The 25,151-nt window shown below is 40.8% G+C and overlaps 1 protein-coding gene across 13 annotated transcripts in view; it reads left to right on the forward strand.

Moving 5' to 3' along the window:
• neo1a (neogenin 1a) overlaps window positions 1–25,151 on the forward strand; it is a 169,201-nt gene that overhangs the window by 92,445 nt on the left and 51,605 nt on the right. For all 13 annotated transcript variants that reach the window (XM_075465941.1, XM_075465986.1, XM_075466020.1 and 10 more), the window contains exons 5-7: window positions 8,755–8,891; window positions 22,478–22,632; window positions 22,801–22,921. In XM_075465941.1, coding sequence (XP_075322056.1) covers window positions 8,755–8,891; window positions 22,478–22,632; window positions 22,801–22,921 — 413 coding nt within the window. The remainder of the gene's footprint in view (window positions 1–8,754; window positions 8,892–22,477; window positions 22,633–22,800; window positions 22,922–25,151) is intronic.

Consider the following 25,151-nt stretch of genomic DNA (forward strand, 5'->3'; position numbering starts at 1 on the left):
TCATCAGTGTCTACCTTTGCTTTTTACACCCGTATAGTAAAACTGTGTGAATATAAAAAGTAAAATATTGAATATCTTTCACCGCGTTGTCATGAAATTGCCAGAGTACAACAGCGGTTTTGCAGTGCCTTGCTTTTAATGATGTGGAATTCAAACCACTAGCACTTAAATAAACATTTGAAAAGGCACACTGAAGATTTAAAAGACCGCATACCTGAGCAAGGACCACTTCCTTGTAAATTTCCATCTTAAGCTTGTACTCCTTCAGATGCAATCATCCATAATTTTCTGCTGTTTTAAATGCAATCCTCACGTGACACTGTTCTCTCTGCCTTTTAAGCGCTGCTGCATTGTGAACTCCCACACAATAAAAGCTTTTCTTTGATTTGCTTCTTTCTTTCTAACAGTACAGAAAATGGCCATTGCAATACAAATGTTTGTAGTGAATCTGAGCCTGAGGCTTAAAACAGATGCAACTTATTAATGGTTTTCCTCTGCCAAGGTGAGAACTGATACATGTGATCAATACTGTTTGTTTGTTTTGTTTTCTGTTTATCTATTGCCAAGATTACAAAAACTGAGAGTCGGAGAGGTGGGACATAGACAAAGGAAGAATTTCTTTATGGATCTGCATCACTTTTGTCAAAACTGAGAGATGTGATACTGTGTTTGGCAAAGGATGGAGAAGGATTTTCACTTATTTCTTCCACTTTTTTCTCCTCATAGTCGTTAGTCCAAGTGGTATTCCAGGTGTCCTTGGAAAGAACAGATTCAGCTTACAAATACAATAATAACTATAAATAAAGTACAGTACATAATTGTTTCTGCTTGCTTGTGTTGAGAAGAAAAATTGGAGATTTGTTTATTTTCTTATGTCAGAATGTGAGAAAGGAAACAAAGTCCCTGTAAAATGTAATTAATTCCAGATGGCACAAACCTTTTAATTATGAGGCTTATAATGTTTTCTTTATGTATTTATTACCCCGTTTTGAATTAAACGTGTTTCATATGTGTGTATATATATGAATATAATATATATTTCGTTTGTCTAAACTAATTGTTTTATGGGTCCATCTGTTTGCAAGACAAACCAAATGTGTCAAAATCATCAAAATCAGTGTAGCGCATGAGTAAAGGAAGCGCTCGTTGAAGTAGGCTGTGAATTACTTTTGGTATTCTTTAAAGTAACTAAACAGTGGACTGGCTTTTGATAAAGCTGCTCTGTCTAAGTGCTGCTATGGTTGTGATTGTGGAGGCAGAACGTCAGAAATGCTGAACATATCGTCGATACGTGAACAACAGTTAGTTTGTATTGGACTGGATCCGGTTTTCTGTGTGTTCCAAATAAAGTGTAGATTAAAAAAAGCAGCGGCCTCGATTCGATGCTTCTGTCAATCAGTCAGAAGAAAATAGATGAACAGTTAAGTGAGCTTTTTTGGTTTCCTAAAACCCACATTAGACATGACGTGTGCAGCTGTGCAGTTTGGTGACTGTGTCGAGTCTGAATGACATCACTGGTGATTTTCCATAACTTTAGAGACAACAGACGGACATGGTTAGACCTAGAAACGTATCACTTTCAACGTGGCACGGGTGTGAGTTGCAGTAGTCATAAACTGAGAGAGATGCACAGCAGGAGTCGATCAATGACAACACTGTTGAAATTTCTCTCCATGCTTTTACCTGTGATGATTGGCTACAGCGCCATGTTTATTCTTCCCTTCACATTATCTGAGCCAAATTAACAAGGGAAAATAGTTTAAAAGCGTTTGAGGTGCATCCAAATTGGCTCTCAGTCTGATTTTGTGTCGATATTTTCATTTCTCCACTCCGCTGTTTTGTTTAACACAAATTTCCATATTGTGAGTTTGCAAAGATTTTAATAGCAAAATGACACGGTCTTAGAAGATTTTAACTCAACAAGAACATAGTTTGTGCTTCTCGATGTGAATTTGTCCTGGCAATATGACATGCTTCTTTGAGAAAACTCAAACTGAACTCAAACTAGAACTGTGATTCTATGAGAATTGTAGTCATAAACCTTCCATGATTTACTGTCCGGTCTCGTGTGAATGGCAAATATCAGCACGCACTGCAGCACTTTCCGTCACTTCACCGGCATGTTTTCATGAAGCAGTGGCCTAATTCTAATTACAACTCTGTTGCTTTCACAGATTGATTAAGCCATTAATGTTGTATATCTCATGTCTGGAAAAGGCTCTATAGAGAGAGAGAGAGAGAGAGAGAGAGAGAGAGAGAGAGAGAGAGAGAGAGAGAGAGAGAGAGAGAGAGAGAGAGAGAGAGAGAGAGAGAGAGAGAGAGAGAGAGAGAGAGAGAGAGAGAGAGAGAGAGAGAGAGAGAGAGAGAGAGAGAGAGAGAGAGAGAGAGAGAGAGAGAGAGAGAGAGAGAGAGAGAGAGAGAGAGAGAGAGAAGAGAGAGAGAGAGAGAGAGAGAGAGAGAGAGAGAGAGAGAGAGAGAGAGGAGAGAGAGAGAAGAGAGAGAGAGAGAGAGAGAGAGAGGAGAGAGAGAGAGAGAGAGAGAGAGAGGAGAGGAGAAGAGAGAGAGAGAGAGTGAGAGGAGAGAGAGAGAGAGAGAGAGAGAGAGCGAGAGAGAGAGAGAGAGAGAGAGAGACAATATCCAGTAAATGAAATTCTTCAGATACACAGGGAGCCCATATTGTTTGAAATCTGCTCAGGAATTCCTTCGACATTGGTAGACTTGTAGATTCTCGCAGCGGAGGGTAAAGGAGTGGTTCTGTTGGCATGTACTGCAGAGAAAAACAAGACAAGCAACATGGGCTGTCTGGCAGTGCAGCATTGGATGTTTCTTTGTGGGATGTCTGTTCGTCTCACTGGCTTTCCTCGAAGCGTGTTTTCTGTCGCAACATCTATTCTTTTCCGAATCTAGAGTTATAGACTGTAATTTACTTCTAAAACTGTGTGGCAGCTTTAGAGAAAGAAGAACTGATAGTGTGAGCCTTTATACGCAGATTGTCTGTGCATTGTCTCTCACGGCATAAAACGGCTCACCTGCAGCACTTCACTGTGCCTCTTCACCAGACATTATGTCTGAGTGCGTCCTATTTAAAGGCTTTATAGCTGGGGCGGATTATAGCTTTGTAGATGTGACACAACGTGGGGCATTCATGTGGCTTCGAGGACCCGCAGAATGCAACAGGCCCATCTTACAAGATATTATACAAGTTGTGACTGCGGGGCTCCATTGTACTACGCAGTAATCATTTTATTCTTGGGGAACCTTGGAAGGGGAAAAAGCAAATAAAGTCAGGTATGCAGGAGGTTTTTTTGTCTCAAGAGGCCCTGCAGCTACGTATTACGAGCCAGAGGAAAACAGAAATGTTTTCATGCTGAGTTACTTAGAAGCACACCGTCTAAGCTGTTGGCACCAGGTTGTTTTTCATTAATCTTATATACATTTCTTTTTGTTTATTCATTCATTTATTTCCACAGCTGCTCTGACTTCCTATGTCCATTTTGTTTCTCCTTATTCAATCCTCACATTTCATATACCAAACCTCTTATTCGAGCCAGCTTTAAAAAGGAAAATTTATTTCAGTTCTTTCTCTGTAAAATGAGATCCCACAGCTTTTTTTTTTTTTTTTAAACCTTGAGCATGTTTCAAATCCATGGAACTGGTTATTTTTTTGGTTCACTTTGCATTCACTTTGAACCACAAAACTTTCAATTGCAGCGTAATGACACCCATAGAGGGAGGGAGAAAGAGGAAATGAGGGAGGGAAGCAAAATGAGATTTTATGTAAATAGGCAAAAATGATAGCTAGAAGTTATCAAAGTAGAAGTTTAGAGATTTCCTCTATCTATTCATAACATATCCACTTTAAGTTTGTGACAGTTGAGAGTCCACCTGTTTTCCAGAGTGTGCCTCACATAGTCACCCCTTCACGTCCACTGTCAGAGCGCTGATTGCTCCAGTATTTCATAAATCTTAGCTGAATATAATGCAATTATAGAACAATGTACATCATGACAAGAACAATGTGGAAGGTTTTACCTGACTGTAAGGCAATTAACAACATTACTGCAACTGGTCTGCCACTTGAATTTAACTCAGTAAATTGATGAGAGGCTCTCATTGTAAACTTAAAGGGATAGTTCGCCTCTTTTGACATGAAGCTGTATGACATCCCATATTAGCAATATCATTTATTAGCTTTGACTTAACCCCCGCTGTGTCCTGTGAGCCGAGTTCCAGCCTCGTTTTGGCGTTGACGAAGGTAGTCCGGCTAGTTGGCTGGGGCCACAAAAATAAAGCGTTTTGCTTCTCAAAACAATATGCGTTCAAAAGAGTAATACATTTACATCACAAAATCATTCATCCAGAAAAAGTCAGACCTCACAATCGCTTGGCGCTATTTCTCTCTACCTTCGTATCACTACGGGCTGTGTAAACTGTGCAGACCGAAGTGCAGACCGAGCAGTCTCCTGCTTCCGAGCAGTAAACACCGTAACAGGTGCAGCTATCGCTAGGTGGCTAAACGCATTGATATGAAGGGAGGCAAAAATAGCGCCAAGCGATTGTGAGGTCTGACTTTTTCTGGAAGAACGATTTTGTGATGCAAATGTATTACTCTTTTGAACGCATATTGTTTTGAGAAATAAGACGCTTTATTTTTTCTAGCCCCAGCCAACTAGCCGGACTACCTTCATCAACGCCAAAACGAGGCTGGAACTCAGCTCACAGGACGCAGCGGGGGGTAAGTCAATGTTCATAAATGATATTGCTAATATGGGATGTCATACAGCTTCATTTCAAAAGAGGCAAACTATCCTTTAATGCAATGAGTTTTTCCCATTTCTTAAACAAACGTGTTTAAAGACACATCCTGAAGTTGTGAAAAATACATTTCAGAAGGGTCAAATTGTATTGGTCAGCATCAAGTGAACAAAACAACTAAGGAGATTGCTGAAACCACTAAAAATAGGTTGGAAACTGTCCAACGTATTATTAACACTTGGAAGGATGGGGGTTAAACAAAATCCTTCGTGGAAGAAAATCTCTAACGTTCACGATTAGCGATCTCTTAAAGGTTTGGTTAAATAAAGAAATAAAAAAAAAATCAACAGGAGTGTTTGATAGTGAAATTAGGAGCATTTCTACACACAATGCTGAGAAACCTCAAGGTATTTGGACTAAATAGCTGTGTAGCGTTAAAAAAAGACTGCTTATCTGTAAAAAAAACCCCAAAACCCTCAGTTTGGTAGGATGCGTGATGATTAGATTTTGTAGCGGTGGAAAAAGGTCATGTGGTCTGAGGGGTCCGGATTTACTCAGTTGGAGAGTGATGGGAGCATCGGGGTAAGAAGAGCTGCCGCCTTGTTCCTACTGTACAAACCTGTGGAGGCAGCATTATGATCTGGGGTTGCTTCAGTTGCTCAGGTCCACATTCAGCAATGTTATGTGCTAAAAAAAGAAATTAGGTCAATTTACTGCCCATATATACTTAAATGACTATGATTTTCCATCAATTCATTTATTTTTTTCTTCCGTGATGGCTTGGGCATATTCCAAGAAGACAACATCAGAATTAATTGGGCTCAAATTGTGAAAGAGTGGTTCAGGGTGCATGAGATATCATTTTCTTACATGAATTGGCCACCAGACTTTAACCCTACCGAGAATCTTTGGCATGTGCTGGAGAAGACTTTACCCAACACTCCTATCATGTTAATACAAGATCTTTGCTAAAGATGAACGCAGCTGCAAACAGAAACGAAGGGTGTGACTTTGCATGAGCTTACCGAAATGAGTCGGTAAATGTGTAAGTGTGAGAGTTCTTTTTTTCAGGCCAAGCTGTGCTTTTACCTTATGGTCTTTGTGCTGCGTGTGCGCTTTTGCTCTTTTGAAACGAGAGAAACAGTGACGGTGGGTATGGGGTGCTAATTTAACACCTCTGTTGAAGTGAACGCAGCTTTTGCAGTTTTAAATTGGAGCCTAATTTCCAACCACACCTCCTAAGAACCCTCAGCTAATGAACAGGAAATCTGTCAAAGTCCTGACCAGAAACCTTGTTGTTGTTTATTCAAATAACCACAAGTGGAGACGGAGCTTCCTCGCAACAGTGCAGAAGGTCTTCTGCTCACCCAGCTAATGCTAGTGTGCTTTGTATCCCTCCCTCATGGTAATATAACAGTATTCCATGTCCAAGTGAGCACTTTAGCCCTTTCAGTTAGAGTTGAGGTACTTGTGGTACACAGAATGAGAAATCAGCAGACTGTTTAACATGTGTATGTTTTTCTTTCAAATACAAAAGGGAGCAGTCCAAGCCTTTTAAGGAGCATACAGCAGAGAAGGCCAAGAGTCTAAATAGTTGTCCTGGTGAGCCAAACTGCAGGAATGTCTGGCACAACAAGCTCCCAAATCTTTCATAAGATTTTTCTATTCAGTAGGAACTCTGCATGTAGAGCATCACAACAAAGTGAGCCATACTCTCTAACGTGGGAAATAATACAGCTTTTAAAAAAAAAAAAAAAAAAAAAAAAAAAGTTTTTATAAATATGTATGCAGCGATTCTGGTACTTTCTACACTCTGGAACAACAGCGAAGGCAGCTGTTTGCTTGATGCCATCCCGCGTTTCCCAGCTTAAAGACTCAGGGTGTTTTCGATCAGGTTTTCTGCAGAGTGCACTCTTTTTTTTGAGTGTTTCCTTTATTGCACTGCGTATTGCTGTCACAATGTGCCTGCCGTTCTGTTTGTTGTTTTCAGACTTTTGGGATCTTGGACTGATTCGTGTTTCTTGTCAGCCTAAATAGGTTGACATGGCTCTCTTGATCCGACTTCATAAACCTGCTCCTTGCCTTGAGTATTTCAGATTTGTTGTGAATGGTTGGTTGCAGTAAATTCATATGTGAGGTGGCTTCTCTAGAATTTCTTTTATGTAAATGCCTTTTCAGCTTTATCATCGGCTTTATCATAATTTACATTTGTGATAGGTACAGAACTGCAGCACAACTCCTCAAATGAAGTGTAAAACCCTGCAAAACCCCAGTGCGTCTGTTACTGTATTTAATTGTATGAAACTGAAACTGCTGAAACTATCAAATGACTGTGGCCAGTGTTAGAATCTAGCTTTCCCCCACAGTGCAACTGAAACAGTGATGTCATTTTGGTAACAGCAGGTCGAGTGCCACTCGAATGCTCCATTCCAGCACAGGCAGACAGGCAGATGGTCTCGCAATCCAATGCTACCAAACTAGGACTTGTCATGAAGAGAGACGGAGCCCATGTGGAAACCTATCCAGCCTAGTCAGCAGATTGTTTCGAACTAAATTCCCCCACAGGATTGACTTGTCTTCCTCAGTGCACTCTTTACCTCTGCATCTATCCCCACTCAGTGCAGTGTCTTGCTCTCTGTGGCTCTCTTTGGGATTTTATTTTCAGCTGCCCTGCTGAGGCCACTGTTCTCACTCCCTCTGCTTCTCCCTTTCTGAAGGCAGAGTTCTCTCTCTAAGCTATTGATCGCCGTTTTCTTTCCTCTCAGCCTTCGCAGTGCTTCAGTGCTTGCTGAATCAAGCCAAAACTTGGCCACGGACTGCATCCCTTTGGGCCTGTTGGGAAAATTAAAACTGTTTAGAATTGAGGGCCACAGGTTCAGAGGGAGGTTATACAAATATACGTGTGGTGATATTTTAGGATTAAGCATAAACAGTCTCGAAGAACAGATATTTAACACTGTGCACAAATTAATAATTATTCTGTTTCTAGTCTGTGAGTTCTGCCTCCAACTTCTCAGTGTTGCATTAAGTACATATGTGTTTTAATAGATTTAAACTAAATATTTTAATAGTAATTGAAAGACAGCATATTTGATTTCAAATGTAGCACAGCATCCGAGTGAAGAGCATTTTAAACCCTTTGAGAAAAGGAAAACATTCAATATGCTTAGTGCTGCAAGCATCTGCGACAACATTATGACGTTCTAGCTTTTAATATGGACTGGAGTGCTTTGCCTATGATTCATGTTTGTGCTACTATACAGATGCATGTCCCCCAGTTGCTTAACAGCTGATGAAAGAAAATGAAAACATTTGTTTAAGCCATGAAACAATAGCAGCATTGTCGGTGTATAAACTACACAGACTCACACAGCGCTGTACAGTCTTAAGGGATAGCTACAAAATAAAACATGAAGACATCTGTCCTGGCACATTCATTTTTCAAAAGCACCGGATTACAAGGCAACAAAGATTACGAAATGTTACGTTTTTATTCCTACCCGACACTTGTTACATTATATGACTACACATTCAAATCCAGACTCTTCTACATTTTAATTTCAGCTGTTTTTTTTTTTTTTTTTGGTCAGGGCAGTTGGGTCTGCTTTTAGCATATTTTATTCATTCAGAGAGTAGGTGTGAGGTGACAGAGCAAAGAAATGAGGACAAAATGTGGAGTCAAACTCAGGTCAGTAGGGGAGCATGAAGCTCCAGAGAATGCACCCATTACCTCAGAACGACACGAGTGAAAGGGGAATGCCTTTCAAGTAAGTGGGCCTGTCATGACTTTTTACATATTTACAAAGGTTATGAAAAATGACATTGCAGCTTGAGTTCAACTCTATCCCGACGATGCTATATGAGGAGCAGCCTGAGAGCTCCTGCACTGGCTGCTGACAGCATTAATGCTGCAACCATACAAATAAAGGTCGCTGAATTTAAAGCAAGAAAAGCGCGGGTCGAGTCTAATTTTCTTCCCTCCTTTCTTTATGTTTTCAGTGAGGGTCGTGTGGAAGTGGTGGCAGGCGGCAGTCTCCAGATTTCCAATCTCACGGAGGAGGATGCCGGCATCTACACCTGCGTGGCTGATAATTCCAACTCCACCATTGAAGCGCAGGCAGAGCTCACAGTACAAGGTAACTTTTTCATCCTCTCACATCCTCTTCTCTCTGTCCTATGACAAAAGGTAAAAACTGGGATAGCCGGGTGAAGCTGTTCTCAGGGGCACAAACACAATGTCATGGAAGCCAGATGCACGGGGTTTGAATCATCCTGCCAGTGTTGTGCCAGTTCACAGCTTTTCTGAACTAGTTCAAGTTCAGTTCATACATGCTCAAAGTGAACAGTTCACGTTCAAAGTTCACAATTTTAATTCTGAACTAGTTCAAAATTCAGTTCATTTTACTTTTTTCGTGAGATATTCAAATAAATACTTTTTTTCACACTACGAGCTAGAAATCACTATATGTTCTTTGAAACTGTTCATTGTAGACATTTGCTCATGACACTGCAATTGTGGGTTTCTTACCAGGTGATGAAACTTGCAGCAGTACAGACAAGGTAGACCAGTTCTATACTTAGTGCAATGAAATCTACCAGCATTTAATAAATAAAAGAATATATAATATGAAATGCCGTCGGGGTCTTGGTTTGCAAGAGTGTAAAATTGTTTTAAATGTTCATAAGGAGAATCGGTGTCTGTCTCCGTGCCATCACTTCCACTAGCCTTTTTTTTTTTTTTAATTGCATCTCTCTCTCTCTCTCTCTCTCTCTCTCTCTCTCTCTCTCTCTCTCTCTCTCTCTCTCTCTCTCTCTCTCTCTCTCTCGTCGTTGCCTGCTACGTGGCGTTGTTATGCCTACCCCGCTCTGCTGCAATTCATCACGGGTAAAGTCGTGCGGAAGCCAGTATGTTATTCAACTATTCTCATTCTGCCCGCAATGCATTGCGCACACAATATCAAAACCATTTCTGTCTAGTGATACATGATTTAAGCAGCACCAGCGAGAATACAGGAGGGAGGAACTTTCTCTTGTTGCGTTTCAAAAGAGAAAACAGATGTCACTCAGTTTTCAATGGAAAACAAATTCCAACGTTCATTTACAGTGATGTCTGCCGTTCATGACACATAATGTGAACTAATTCACGTTCAAGTTCTTTATTAAAAAAACGGGTTGCGTTCAGTTCAACGTTCACGAAAAAATGAGCGTGTTCAATGAACGCGTTCTTTTGAACTCGTTCACGCACAACACTGCATCCTGCCATGCTCACAAATTAGCCAGTATGTGAACATGTTGGTGGCTTCATTGTTTGGAGGAAATGAGAGGCGGTACGAGCCTAAATGAGTGCACAAATTAGAAATTAGTGAGAAGCAGTGGCAAGTGAAGCTTGCATTAGTTACTAAGGAGATGAGCTGAGTCTCTTTAGGTCTGACATAACTCTCAGACCATCCTTCCATCAGTGAAAACTGTCTCATTTCATCATGTTATATTTTGGAATGAGTTCAAAGCCCCCCGGACTCATATCCCAGACATGAAAGAAAGTTGAGAGTTCAGTTTGATAGGAAATGAAACATGCTGCATTTCTTGCATGCAAACTCTGCAGAGGTGGAGGAGCACGGGCACATAAATGCTATGTTGAGATGTGTCGCAGGCTATGAAAGAGGACATGTGCTTGGAGACACAGAGGGGGTGCTGACAGTGAGTATTCTACATTGTAGACGGCATGTCTAATACCTTTACATAATTAGGGCCACACAGGAATAATAGAAGCAATTAAAGGCTAGAATGAGAAGAGACTGGAAGACCAGCTGACAGTTTTTTTTTTCTTATGTTAGAAGATATAATAATGCAAACAGTATCAGTTTAGTTTTATCTTATGAATCGTGCAAAAAATAGATTTTTAGAGCATTTATTTTCAGATCTTAAATCAATAAGCACCAGTGTTCTCTGCTGTGATTGTGATTCACTCTCCGTTGCATCATAGCAATGGATAACTTAAAGGGGAACTCCGGGGCATTTGAAGCGCATTTCCATTGCTAGAGGTTGTCAAATACTGATAGTAGGACACAGAGAGGTGCAAATCTGCGCTCCCTGTGTGGAGATAGCGCTGTTCGCTCAGCCTGTCATGCGAGGCTAATACGTGGTGGCTAAGGGGCAAGCGCTAACCCTTCCACGTAAAACAACAACTTGCACACTGCAGAAACGTCACACCACTTTATAAACCATCCGACAATACAACAATACATGCTCAGTAATATTGTTTTAATGTTTTAAATACTTGAACACAGTTTTTCTAGAGAAGATAATTGTTTTGTATATGGGATTATCATCCATTGACTCTTTTGGGCTTTCACATGCGCGAGCCTACAACCAGCCGGTGAGTTACATGCTGTTATAAAGTTGTTTTGTAACGTCCCCATGCCAGTAATGTGAGAACCATGCATATGGTTTTGATGGTAAGGCTTGTGACTTTATTGTCGGATGGTTTATAAAGTGGTGTGACGTTTCTGCAGTGTGCAAGTTGTTGTTTTACGTGGAAGGTTTAGCTCTTGCCCCTTAGCCACCACGTATTAGCCTCGCATGACACGCTGTCCGAACAGCGCGATCTCCACACAGGGAGCGCAGATTTGCACCTGTCTGTGTCATACTATCAGTATTTGACAACCTCTAGCAATGGAAACGCGCTTCAAATGCCCCGGAGTTCCCCTTTAATTGTTCTCAAATAATGATGTATAATAATCATATATAATGAAATGGTAGTAGCCTATATGCTTTATACACAAGAAAAATGCTGTATCTTGTTCAATAATCGACCAAGAGTTATAAGCCTATGCAAATGACAGTAACGGGTCTTATAAATGACCAGCATTACATTTAATATGTTGTTATTTACTGTACAAGAAAACATTATAAGTGGTAAACTTTTTTTTTTTTAAAAAACAAGCAAATTATGCAAAGTTACAGTCAAAGGCAAGAGAATGATAATAAATATTATTGATGCAATATTAGATTCACTTTGTGAACACCTGTGAGGAGATGCAAATTCAAATCAGTTTGTTGTTTTCTTCTGAATAGGTTCATTTAGATCCAATTTATTCTTTAATTCTGAACGGATATGATGATATGGGCATTTTGGCTAAGGTCACTACTAAGTATTGCAGAGTATAATTTGATTAGGTAATCTAATTCAGCATCTAATACAACCCTGACTATAAGCAAAATATTCAATGTTTGCTCAAAATAAATTAATTGTCTCATTTAAGAATGATTGCACTGGATTATTAAATCAATCAGACACAGCCTCAGTAACTGCACTGTAATTATAAAAATACACATGTATACACGTGTGTGTTTAAATGCTTTTTACCATTTTCGGAGAGTCAGTGGGATTTAGTTTAGAATAAGTTCAAATGGGAAACACCCTGAGGCTCCCTCTGAAGATTCATTGCATTTCACACACATATACATTGTGCCATGACTCCAACCCTTTCTTCCCAAATCCCTTCATCTCCTCGTCACCCCTCAACCTTCCTTTCATCACTTCCAGTAACTTGCTGTGATTAAAGGAGACAGTAATGGAAAATCGGATCAGGTCACAGGAGGACACCTGAGTTCATTTGTTTCCACTCTTCAAGACTGTCCACCGACTTCCCTCTGAGATACTCCATGTTTTCAACTCGATTTCTACCATCCTCAACTGTCTATGTGACAGGACTGCAGAGAATTGATTAGTACTCCTGGAATGTTGGAGAAACACAAGCACCCTTTATAATAAAATGGTTTGATTAGCTCCCATGTTGTAGATTCACAGGGCTAATTGCATTTGTCTCAACCACATTCACGAAGATGCCAGATTGAAGCATTGATTTGCTCCCTTAACAACAAAAGTGACACTAGAAAGGTCAACCGATCCGATCCATAAGTAGTTACGCCTGTAAAGGACACTCAAATCAATGTGGTATGAATCTATTGTAACAACAAAACCAATTTTCCATGACCGACTTCCACGAAAACACCCGAAGGGCTTTTTTTCCCTGCAGTAACGAGAGGAAATTGTGTCTTTTACAGTGAGTGGCTCTTCGTGAAAACTGGACAGTTTGAGCTTAGGAAAAGCCAGCTGGGGAGTTGATGTCAGTGTTGGGTTTAGCCTGGAGATAGCTGGAGGGTTTGTGATGCAGCTGGTGCTCATATGTGGAGGTGGAGATATAAAGGCAAGCAGGCGTATATACACAAACATACACTCGTAATGTTTGTTGCACATTTACCTTTATTACATGTACTTAATGCATTCTCTTAATGCTTATACTCTAAAACGTTCAAACCAAAAAGCATGCAGGGTTGTTCAAGACTGTATCTTAATCAAATTATGATCTCTTTAAACAAACCAAGTTGTTTTCCCGACTAAAACTAACGAGGTCAGTTTTCTAACATAAACCTAACCAGACTGAATGAGAAAGAAATTAGAAAAACAAAAAAAACTAAACAAAAACGAATGAAAATCAGTTTTCTCATTTGGTGTCCTTCAGATCTGTAGTCTCCCAGACAAATGTCCACTCCGTCCACCACAACACTTCCAACGTCCAAACCGAGGCTTCAAATGGGAAAGTTTAACTCTGGCAACTGCGTTTCTATTCGTTGGACATCTGCTTCCACTTTATGCTTTTTTATGGGCTGTCGCACAAAAGGGTCAAGAGCTTGTGTATTAAAGGCAAAAGCTGGTAACACTGTACATGATTCATATTGACAGCGAGCACATATCTGTGTTGCTAAAGAGGATCTGCAACAGAACACCATTGTTGAAACAATTAAAAGCAAATAAATGAGGCACGTCAGAGTCTGTTAACATTTTTTCCTTTTTTTTTAACAATGAACACTGTGGTTTATTTTTTAATCGCATCATTGTGATGCTGTTATTGCTCATTGTTAGAACATTCAGTCTAGTCAAATTTATAAAAGAATCCATGATTAGAAGCAGTCATAACCTGCGCAGGGATACAATTTAACCAGGACTAATTTATGATTCAAGTGACTCCTTCAGACTATCAAAACAGTAAACTATCTGTTGTGCTAGCTCCAAATGAGATATCCATGGACAAACAACAAACACTCATGACAATGGTAAGTTTTTAAAAGTGAAAATGTCAGCAGCTCTTTAAAAAGTAAGCAGTAGGTATAGACAGCAGGTTGTGTGCCTTATCTTCTTATTAAATACAATCACTGTGTCAGTGAGTTAAAGAGGATTAGTGTCTTTATATGTGCAGAGACAGCCATAGTCTGTTATTGCAGAGCAGCGAGTTTTTCCATAAAACTGCAGTAGAACCGCTACTTGACAGCAAGATTAGAAGATCGTGAAGCTCTAAACAAGTGTTAACAGTACCATTTAGGCCCCTCAAATCATATCGTGGAGCCCCATGCTGGGTGTCGACACACTTGAATGTGTTTCTCTGATAACTGTGTGTGTGTGTGCGTGCGTGCGTGCGTGTGTGTGTGTGTGTGTGTGTGTGTGAGTGTTCTGGGCAACTGGTTTGACATCTCACCCTCTATTAGAGCTGGCAAGAGCGTAAACGTGGCCAGAGGAGGTAGCAGCTTTTGATTATGGTCTTGTGTGACTTGGGCAACACCCAAACTCTGTGTGTACGTGAATTTCTGTGCGCGAATGTAACCTGTTTGTTACCACTTTTATAGGGCTCCAAGTTAGTGGTCCTCATCTACCATGGACTCATGCTATCATGTCATCATCTTAATTGTTCTTTCCATGTGTTTTGCTCACATGCAGGAAAGCCCCTGTTAAAGTTTTTCCTATGGGCTGAGCGCTCTAGATTTATTGTGATAATCAGCAGGAATTTTTTTTTAAACTTTGTTATGGAAATGAGCAAAAAATAGATGGAAACAAAACAATCATTAGGATTGGTACATTTTAGCTTGCTTTTTTTTTTTTATACCAAGAGGTGTCGATGGAGAACAAAGCAAGCCATTGATTGTGAAACACATCTGCATATTTTTGGCAGCTCACATTGTTCCAACAGATAGCAGCAACTGATAACACAGCAGCTGCACTGTTGTGGAAAGATTTATACTTCTCAGCTATGTTCAAAGCATTTTTTCCTGCTCGTGACAGAAATAGTTTGCCGTAAATGATGTGTGGGTGAATTACGGATTTGATCAAATCTAGTGGGCATTTTGGCACACAGTCTTCCTGCCTTTCCTCCTGTGTCACGAAGCAGTTATATTTAGGCTGAAAAAAAAAAAAAAGAAACTTTCCATCCGGCTATTTACAGAGCACTAATCTAATCAAGCGAAACACCCGCTGGCACACACCTTTTCTCTTTCACGTAGGGGATGGTATCTCAGCCAGGTGTTTATGTCAGATTCCCATCTACGGCCTCGCTGCTGGCTCTGCATCTGCTGTTTATTTCAGATAAAGGCACACATTTACATGACAACAGGAACATGCAATTTACGTTTACTGAGTTATAAAAAGTTCAAGTGTGTTGTTTCACCAGAGCCATTGTTAGTTTTCCCATGTCATCCCATCTGCTGTGCGAAAGCTAATCCAGCTTAGTGCATCTCATTTGGTGTCTGAGAGAAGGAGTGAAACATCCTTGAAATGTTGAATTACTTGTTTAATTTAAGGTTTGCATATTGTCTTTGGGAAAATTATACATCTGTATGTTTCCTATGTATTTACCTGTTTTTGCAAACAAAATCGTTAACTATGAATCTAAAAGCTAAACCTTGGAAAGAGTTGGTGTTAAAATACACCTGCTTTTACCCCAGCACAACTGAACGTTATCCAGAAAATGTAATTTCATGTTTCGAATGTTTTATCTTTAAGCTGGATCGCATTACAAAATGAGCTTGGTGTGAGCATTGTTAGAAATAAACAGGTCTTTTTGCAAAAACAAAAGTTAAGTTTATACAAAACATGGCATCAAACAGTTTCACTGCCAGACATTATAACTTCTATCCTGGGAGAAGAGGCTGAAGAAGTAGTGGAGGAGCAACTGAGGCAGTTAACACCAAGGGATGAAGCAGACTTTACACCTTCAGAAACCTTTGGTCCTTCAGTGTTCGCTGCACGATGATGCATAGCTTCTGCAAGTTTTTAGCGGAGATTGCAATCTGCTTTGCAGCCATTTGTTTGGGCAGCAGCATCAGAGCCAGTGACTCTGAACAGACTGATAAAGAAAGCTATCTCTGCGCTGGCAGCTGCTCTGGAGCTTCTGGAGTTGATTATGCAAAGAGGAATGTTGCAAAAGCTGCTCGACATAAGGAACGGGTCTGCAAACCTTCTACCCAACATTCAATGGGTTTCTATTACCGTCTTTCTTTTGCATTCAGAAGATAAATCAGTGAATAAAAAACTGAGAAAACTTTGCAAAGAAGTTTGTATGCACACTTCAGGTGGTTTTAGTCTGTTTTGAAGAAGACTTGATGCACATTAGGGGCAATGGAAACAACATTGACAAATTGCATCTGACCTGGTAAAGATTCACTTGTTTTGACTTCCCTACTGTTTCCGGCCTGAGCCAACAAACAATTAATGCATGCAACTGACGGGTGTCATTCCAGATATGATAGGATATCACTGATACACCCAGAATTAGTTTCTGAAGAGCTCTCCTCATTTTTCTCTTGTGAGTGTCAACTGCAGTTGGTGTCATGTTTTTATCTTCAGTTTTTTTCTGGTTAGGACCACTACTGAATTACAACCACAAGTAGTGTAGCCTTTGCCGCCACCCTCTGACAACACTATACACCCGAGTTAATTCTTTTTAAACCAGGTTATGAAACTGATTCACATTTCTTTTTTGTGGCTATGAAATAAAAAAAAAATCCCCTCAGAATACAAACCCTGGGCATACTGATCAAACAGAGTGTCTTCAGCCAGAGGCTTCCTCAGCCCTGCTACATTAATGACCAGTATAGAAGGTTGTCCCTGTCCACAGAAACAGCCTTATACAATGACTCTTTGTGATTTTTTTTTTTTATTATTATTATTATTTATTTAAATGATGTGATGTGATATGTAGCCCAAAAAAAATTGGTTGGGTCTGTAATGGCTCAGAACCTCCCTAAAAGGCTCACTGAAACAGCTGTTACTATGCTGGGTTTAGAATGCGTCTTTTTCCCTTATTGGCGTCGTTTCAGAGCTTATCTGGCAACCTCATTATGAAATGCAGGTAGGTGTTGGCGCTATTCGGTTGCCGTTGCTTGATTGGCTGCCCTTGCTCTCACTGAAAACAGAGCGATAAACTGACTGAAAATAAAATTTGTTTTATTGCCATTGTTAGTGAACAGTGTTCACTAACTAGGAATTTGCTGCGGCGTAAGGTGCAAACATGTAACATAGGATATAATGATAAAAAATGAAGAATAAAAATATATGAATATAAAATGTACAAGGTGTGTAAAACAATACACAGTATCCAATATACAGAGCAACAACAGTGCAGCTTCATTAGTGCAATTTTAATGATGGTAAAGTGACTGGGGCAGGTTATGAGGTGATTATGAAGTGTTCATAAGTCCGACTGCAAGGGGGAAAAACTGTTTTTGTGACGGGAGGTTCTGGTCCGAATGGACTGAAGCCTCCTGCCCGAGGGGAGTGGTGCAAATAGAGAAGGGTCAGCTGTGATCCGACCTGCTCGCCCCATAGTCCTGGAGACGTGCAGGTCATGGATAGATGGGAGACGTGCAGCCGATCACCTTCTCAGCGGAGAGCACAGCTCGCTGCAGTCTGGGTCTGTCCCTGTCGGAACTGACCATCGACTGAGCTGCTCGGAATCGTGCAAGGTTTGTGAAACTGTACTCCGTGAAATGCGCAGAGCAAAGGAAAAGTCGGCGGTTGTATGTACTGGGGATGCTGTTAAAAATAAATAAAAGCCATTGATCGCGAACATTGCTTTCCGGGGGAAGACTATATAACGATCGTAGTCCACTTTCACAGCCTTGGAAGGCACACCAGTTCCTGTTTCTCGCTGAAGGGGCGTGTCTGAAAGGGGGTGGCTGTGGATTTGGGTGTGGGGGAGGCGATTGCTGAAAAAGTGACATCACTTTTTCACAAAAACGGATTGGGGGATATTCTGGGGGCTAATCAAAAAAGGGGAGTACTTGAAACAGAGGTTCTGACACTTGCTGGCACTTCGTGTGTACTCCCCACAGCGGGGAGACTCAGAACTAACACCAAAAACGTGAAAAAGACGATTTTGATTCTCTATCCCCTTTAAGTATTTAAATTTTACATTTTTTAGATTTTTTTAGTATAATTCTATTCTATTTTATAACCCTAACTGCAGACAGCAGTGTCACATTTTAAAATCTACTTATGCCGACAGTATGTGCAAATGTATGATCTGTATTTATTTTTCATTCTCTCAATATAGTCTCAGCTGAGTGGTAATCTGTAGAGCTGTATACTAACGTGAAAACAGAGGGAACACCTCAGATTTGTGTATGCCAGCTTTGCAGGCTTTGTCTCAGCATGTCTTGGGCAAACTCATGCATCTGCTTTCACTCAGTTCTTGTAATTTTAGAACCATCAGGAGTCCACAAAAGCATCCAAGGACTGAAGTGTGTCCCCATGACTTTGCCTCCAGCAGTACTGCATTATCAGCTCATTGACTAGGAATGCAAACACAAACCATCTTACTTTCAGCGATAGTGATGGAGCTGTTTGTTTTGGCTGGGATTTAGAGTAAAGCTGTTATCACTGTAAGAGCAGGATGGGTAATTAGCGCAGTCCGAATTCCACTAGCCCTCAAAGTAAACCCGGACTAACAAGGAGACATTTTTCCCCTTTGTGAAGCTAACTGGAGTCTCGGCAAACCTGGAAACTGTCTCATTGTTTGGATCTTTTAGCTTTAACAATCATACATTATGGCTCAGTGGATGGCTGCTGCTTTTTTCATCTCATTACTCAACCCAGCAAGCAGCCGCTTTCTTGTTTTTTTTTCTCTGATAAGTTTATTAGCACCAATCGTGCACAGCTGGGCGTCCTCCCCTTCGGTATCTCTCTGTTCAGTTAACTCCTGGATACCAGTGAAGCTTTAAGTAAAGCAATCTGCCCAGAATCCCTTTAGGGAATCCTGTGGGGTTTTGTTTTAACAAGCTCACAGTAAGACACATACATGACCTTTTAGTGGTCCTCTCTCAGTAGTTCACTGGAGTCAGTCTGCATTAAAGCCTCTTTTACTAAGCTACAGACTTGAGAGATAATACCAGCCCCGAAGAACTGCTGTTGCAGTTCTTTCAGTTGCTCTCCCTGCTTCATGTTTTCCGTTGTTTTTGTTTTTCTGTCACTGTCATTAAAGAAGGTTTGTGTTCCACAACTTGTCAGCTTGTGTAGATATTCCAGCGTAGAGAATTGGACATTGGGGATATGTAGACAGTAGTTGGACGTATATTTTATGGCATGTGCATTGTCATATGTGTGTTTATGATGGAACATATTCCATTCTGGATATGGACAGGTTACTCCTTGCCATTTTTGTCAATTGTCTGACCCAGACGATACAAATCGGAGGTAAGAGCCGATTTATATTTTATTCAACAAGAAATAGAAGTAAATGACCAATTAAAGGTGTTTTTTTTTTATGCGGGTTGTTGCACTGACGGTTGCCCCTACACACACAGACACACATCTCCCTCTGTTGAGCTCTGAAAGCTTTCTCCAACCCCACCCCCCAATGCTATATTGGTATATTTAGGCATTTCTACTCATTGCTCAGTCCAATAGGTTCCAAATGTCTGAACCCCATTTAGAGAAAATGGTGCATGTCTGCTCAGATGGAGGGAGGGAGGGAGGGAGGGGCAGGCTAAAGATGGAGAGATAGACAGGGAGTTATAGGAAGATTAAGAGTCAGGAAAAAACGGAGTCTGAGCGCTGGATCAGGGAGAAAGAGGGAAATAAAGAGAGCCGCAGGGTACCAGCCGCCATCGAAGCCATCAGCAGCAGCCCTCACAAGAGGGATTTGCACATACACACATATATACTCTGATACAAATACTGACATTGTGATGGAAATGAAAATGATGAGTGTGCACAGACTCAGATAGCATGGCTATATAAAGATATATGTCTGCATACATCAGCAGGTAGTTAAACACACACACACCAGTACATATATTTCAGGCACGAAAGGGGACAAACTAAATTATGTGTGGCACATAGCAGCAACAATAAAAAGAAAAGGGAAAAACATATCCAGCATGTCGAATACTGTCCACTCGCACACACCAACAAACAAACAGTGACTCACTGGTGCTTCAACACTGTGTCCCTGAAACATGAAAGTAAATCAACAATGCTCCCTGTCTCTGCTGCACACCTACTAAAGGCAAATATCCAGAGGACACCACACTGCCAAAGACATTATTCACACCTCACGCACCCCCCTGCAGGGAACAGCCACTGCGCACACTTGCATAGATGCACACAACGACGCGTACACAACAAGCACACAAACACACGGAGAGCAGGGTGACGGCCGACTGTCTTATCAGTCACACAGTGATCAAGTCTCAAGCATCACCATCCTCATTTCCATTCTTGTGTCAGCTGTCAATATTTATCACAGCAGCCCTCAGAAAAACCGAGTCACTTATTAATCATGGAGAGGGAAGGGTTCGGTATCCTGTGACTCTGTGACGCTCGGGTTCTGTTCAACCTGTTCTGCTTGGGGTTGAAGACCTGGCATTTGGAAGTCACCCAAACAAAAAGCAAATATTATACAAAATGCTTGTTCTATAGTATTTGTACTTGTTTTTTTTACATTTTTTTTATTTTTATATATACGCTCTGGGATCCCACCCCCCATACTGTTAAGTGACTTTGATTTATAGAAGCCACTCATTTCCACATAGTCGAAAATTGTAGCGAACATTACATTGTCATACAAGTATTTGAGATTATTAATAATAATTGTATTTTCTGTTAATTTTGTGGCATCATTATCCCCTTTTGACTGCTGTCTGTTTTATGCTAAAGTGATTATATTTTACTTTTTTGTTTGGCTTAAACCGAAACATGCCCTCAGTGATACTGTTGTGTCTGATTTGGAACTAAATCCATGATGTTAAAGCAAGTGCATGTTCATCAGAATGCTGCTTGTTTGTGTGGTTGTGTGTCACTACCATTAGACTGTAGCAGAAAGAGAGGGCTCGAATGGTTGATAACGATGTGGAAATGTAACATTTTTCAAGCAGCTCCTGTGATTCTGTTGAATAATGGCGCTCGGCTCAAATAGGTGCAGTGAGGAGATACTGCAGCAATTGAGACAGGCTTGTATTTAATGAGAGCACCAACAATGGGACCCTACTTTAAAGTGAATGGTCTCTTTCGACTACACAAAGCCATCAACAGAGCAGAGCATTCACAAAAAAATTCTAATATAGAATGTTTGGCTGATTTAGTTTTAAATTTTGACAAAAGGAAGTTTGTGGATAGATTTTTGTTTTGATAGTTTACATAATGACAACTCCTGTTCAGACCTATTTAACAAGACATGCGATGGTCATAATCAGGTTTGATCAAATTTTGCTTGAAACCGTCTCGAATTGAAACTGCCTTAAAGCGCAGATTGTTTTCTGACACATAACCGGTGAATTAGGAATGTGAGGAGAAAGAGTTGTGCCAGTGGGTTGTGTGCAACTTGTATCAAGCTGCAACTCTTTCCAGCTTTGCTTCATGAGCTGTGAGTAGAGTGTCAAAACACCAAACAGATGGACAGTGCAAACTTGTCTTAGAACCCAGCATCCCTGTCTCTGCACTGCTACTTCAAGTGTGTATTCAGGGGCTTGTTTCTTTTGCGGCTCTGAAGTCTCAGTCTTGCAATCATTAAATAGCAGTATGGAGGTTTATATGTTAAGTGTGTTTTACAGTAAATTAGTCATTGCTACATCAATGAAATGTGGAACATTTAACCTCACAATCTGCTGTTCTACTGAAGAAAGCCAAAAATGGACCTAATGCTCCTAATACCCATCAACTCATGTGAATTGCCACAAAATAGATGCTTAATAACTTTCTGTCAGAGAGCAGAGGAGGCTGACAGCAAAGGATGACACTCAGTGACACACGCACAAAATTTAAATTGTGGTCAGAGAGGTCACTGCTTATTGGAGAATGCCACAAACACACAGAAATACACACACACATATGCACAGCCTGTTTTACAGTCTTTTCTCACAACAAGTACAGTCCAATTATAGAGAGAGGACAAGGCCTGAGCCCTGCGCTCCCTCTGACCTTGTTCCAGGACAGATTGATGAGGTGCTGTATCGCCCCAGCAGATCAAATAACTCCTCTCTGCCCCTCATTACTAGGACCAGAAACGAGATCTGCAAGTGCGCGTCTCAGCTACAGTAGCGTGCTGCCATACTGTTGTGGTAGCAAAATAGCAGGTATTTTTCACCCACTCTTGAATAAACACAGCCAGAGGCCGTTGAACCTTTAAATCAAATGCTGTAAGTGTGGCCATGTGCTCATGAAATGAGACAGTTGTGTCCAGGGTGCAGGAAATAATTAGCTAATTTGTTGCTAAATGATCCTGCTTGCTGTTCCGTGCACAGTTGAACGAGGGTCACAGCATCATTTTCTCCGGTGCATTTCGTGGCAGAGACCATAATGGTTGGGTGTGATGTCTCTGGTTCGTTTGAAATCTGCAAAGAAAAGATGACTCTTACCATTTTTTTTGTCTCCTTTTTTTCCCCCCCTCCGCAGTTCCTCCACAGTTTGCCAAGCGGCCAGTGAACATTTATGCCCATGAGTCCATGGACATCGTTTTCGAGTGTGATGTTTCAGGATCACCAGCTCCAACTGTCAAATGGGTCAAGAATGGAGATGCTGTCATCCCCAGCGACTACTTCAAAATAATCGTGAGTTAATTTGCAGCTGAACTACAACCTCACAACCTTCTTCTGTTCAGTTTGGTTCAGTTTTGTTGATATAGCGCCAAATCACAACAAATGTCATCTCAAGGCACTTCAAGGTACTGTTTGTAATGATAACTGCATAAAACGTGTTCTTTCTGTGTTGTTCTGCAGAAGGAGCACAACCTGCAGGTTCTGGGTCTGGTCAAATCAGATGAGGGTTTCTATCAGTGTCTTGCAGAAAATGATGCAGGCAACATCCAGTCGAGCGCCCAGCTCATCATCTTGGATCACGGTACGCCACTCACCAAGGCCAATAGTGTGCAAATCAGATTTGTTAACAAGAAAAGAAATCAATTCCTACTTAAGAAGATGACAAAACTGATAAGATGCTTTAATGGAGAAATGATCAGTGTCACAGACCGTGTCTGCTCTTTTTTTTTTTTCAGGCAGACACCACTGTTTAGAAAACTATCAAAACTATTTTAACATCAGCAATGATTGTAGTGATTATTTCTTAGCTTTTAAGCTGAGTCACCATCATGGCGCCTGCGGCTGTGGACTGCTAACAAAATAATCATGTTTAATCTTTGTAAAAATGTCACCTTCGATGAAAAAAAAATTCCCTCAAAGTGCTCAGGCTTTGTAGAGAAAAAGAAATTCACTTTTTGCAAAAGCTTGTGAAACAGAAAAGGGAGGATTTCCTGCTCTCTATGCAGTTGGCCCTATTTGTAAAGACTCAGAGCAAGACTCTTGAGGCTCAGCACATCTGTGGAAATGGGAGTGAACAGTCAAATGAAACCACTGGAATTGTGTTAAATCAGAGGTGACTCAAAAGAAATGGTGCTCGGTTTGCACACAGTCCGTGTTGAAATGCTATGTTGCTTGTTAAAGTCATTTAAGTGAGAGGACTTGGATAGCAGCAGCTTTGCTTTGTTATATTTAAATTGCTAGATTTGTAGAGTTCAACAAAAGCAGGACAGTGGTTTAGATTGGCCAAAACAAAATGATAGAAAATAGAATCAATGAATAAAAAATGTTCAATGTCCTAGTTGAGTTTGTATTACATATATACTCGTATTACAATACGTTTTCAATTTAAAATCACACGCAGAGTCGATAATCATAAGAAATTCAAGATGATAAATGGGACCCTTTTCTTAGAGAAGCATGATCTTAATAAAACTAGAGTGAAAGTAAGGGAATAAGAAGATAAAATAAAGGTAATGAAGGTAAAGCAAACATCATACAGCAAAAATCAGAGGAGTTTTTGTGCATATTCTCTGTCACTAAATTGCCGTCGACCCAGAATGTTGTATTCTATGGAAGACGCTACCAAAATTGAATCAAGCGTGAACTCCCCCTTACTTGAAGCAGGTGGCTAATGAATGAGGGTAGCAGCGTCTGACCGGTGGCACCCCCGGCTGTGTCATCCCAACTGATCAGAGGACATTAAGTCAGAAGTAATGATGACCCGCAGCTCATTGCATATTTGTTTTTGACACCATTAATAAGAGTCTGGCTACTTTACATTGCCCTGAGTCTTTTTTACTTTTTTTTTATTCTTTGAGTTGTTTGAGTTCAATATCAATGGAAGAATTATTGAGGCTGCTGGCTTTGTACATAGAGTCTGCCCTAAGCGAGGCTTTGGAGAAACTAATCTCTGTTTAGTCCATAAAAAAAATCACAGGGCATTTTTTTCCCTTTCTTGTTTTTCTGCTTGTGTACATCAGTCTCGGTCACAGTAACACCAGCCCAAACACACTTCTCCCCCACAAAGTTTCCTAGTGTTTACCATCATCTCAGATTCAAATGATGGATCAAGAAAAAGCATAAAGTTGCTGTGAAGTTGCTAATTCTTTCTGTGGGTTGTATAGACACAGTCATAGCAGATTCCACACCGTGTCAAAGTAATTCCGTCTCTTAAAGGTGCAGACCGTGTTGGAAATCAGATCTTTTGCTTTTACTCTTTGTGTGATGTGGTCACAGCTCTGCAACTTAAGGCTGAAATGAACATAAGTACAAATGGAGTCGTATCTCTCCCATCAAAGTCTCTGTTGGGTTCTTTTCTTTTCCCTGCTGAGCCGCCAAGTACAGACGCACTCAATTCGGAAGCCATCTGTCACCTTTCTCTGGACTACCTCTCACTTTCCATCTTCTTGCTTTTCACAGCCACCTGCTCTCGTTAATAATCCACCACACTGGGCTTGCTGTTAATTGTACCCTACTCAATATATCCCCTTTTTAAGGCTACCCCCTCACAGCTGGATGTCTTTGTCCACTTCACAAACGCTCCTCCTGCTGTTTGCTGGTCTTGTGTGCTTCGCTGCAGTCAGGTGTCCTGCTCACACCTGCCAGGCTTGAATCCTCCTGAAACAGAGCCAGGAAAACAAGCGTGTCTGTTGGGCTGCCTTGCAGTCGACAGAGATAAGCCAGGGACTTGCCGCAGGGATAAAGTTGTCTTCACCCTGCAGGGAAATCAATGGGGGTGAGCTGCGTCTAAATACCCAGTGGCTGCAAGTTGG

Source organism: Odontesthes bonariensis, chromosome 1 (genome assembly GCF_027942865.1).
Source record: "Odontesthes bonariensis isolate fOdoBon6 chromosome 1, fOdoBon6.hap1, whole genome shotgun sequence".
Taxonomy (NCBI): Eukaryota; Metazoa; Chordata; class Actinopteri; order Atheriniformes; family Atherinopsidae; genus Odontesthes; species Odontesthes bonariensis.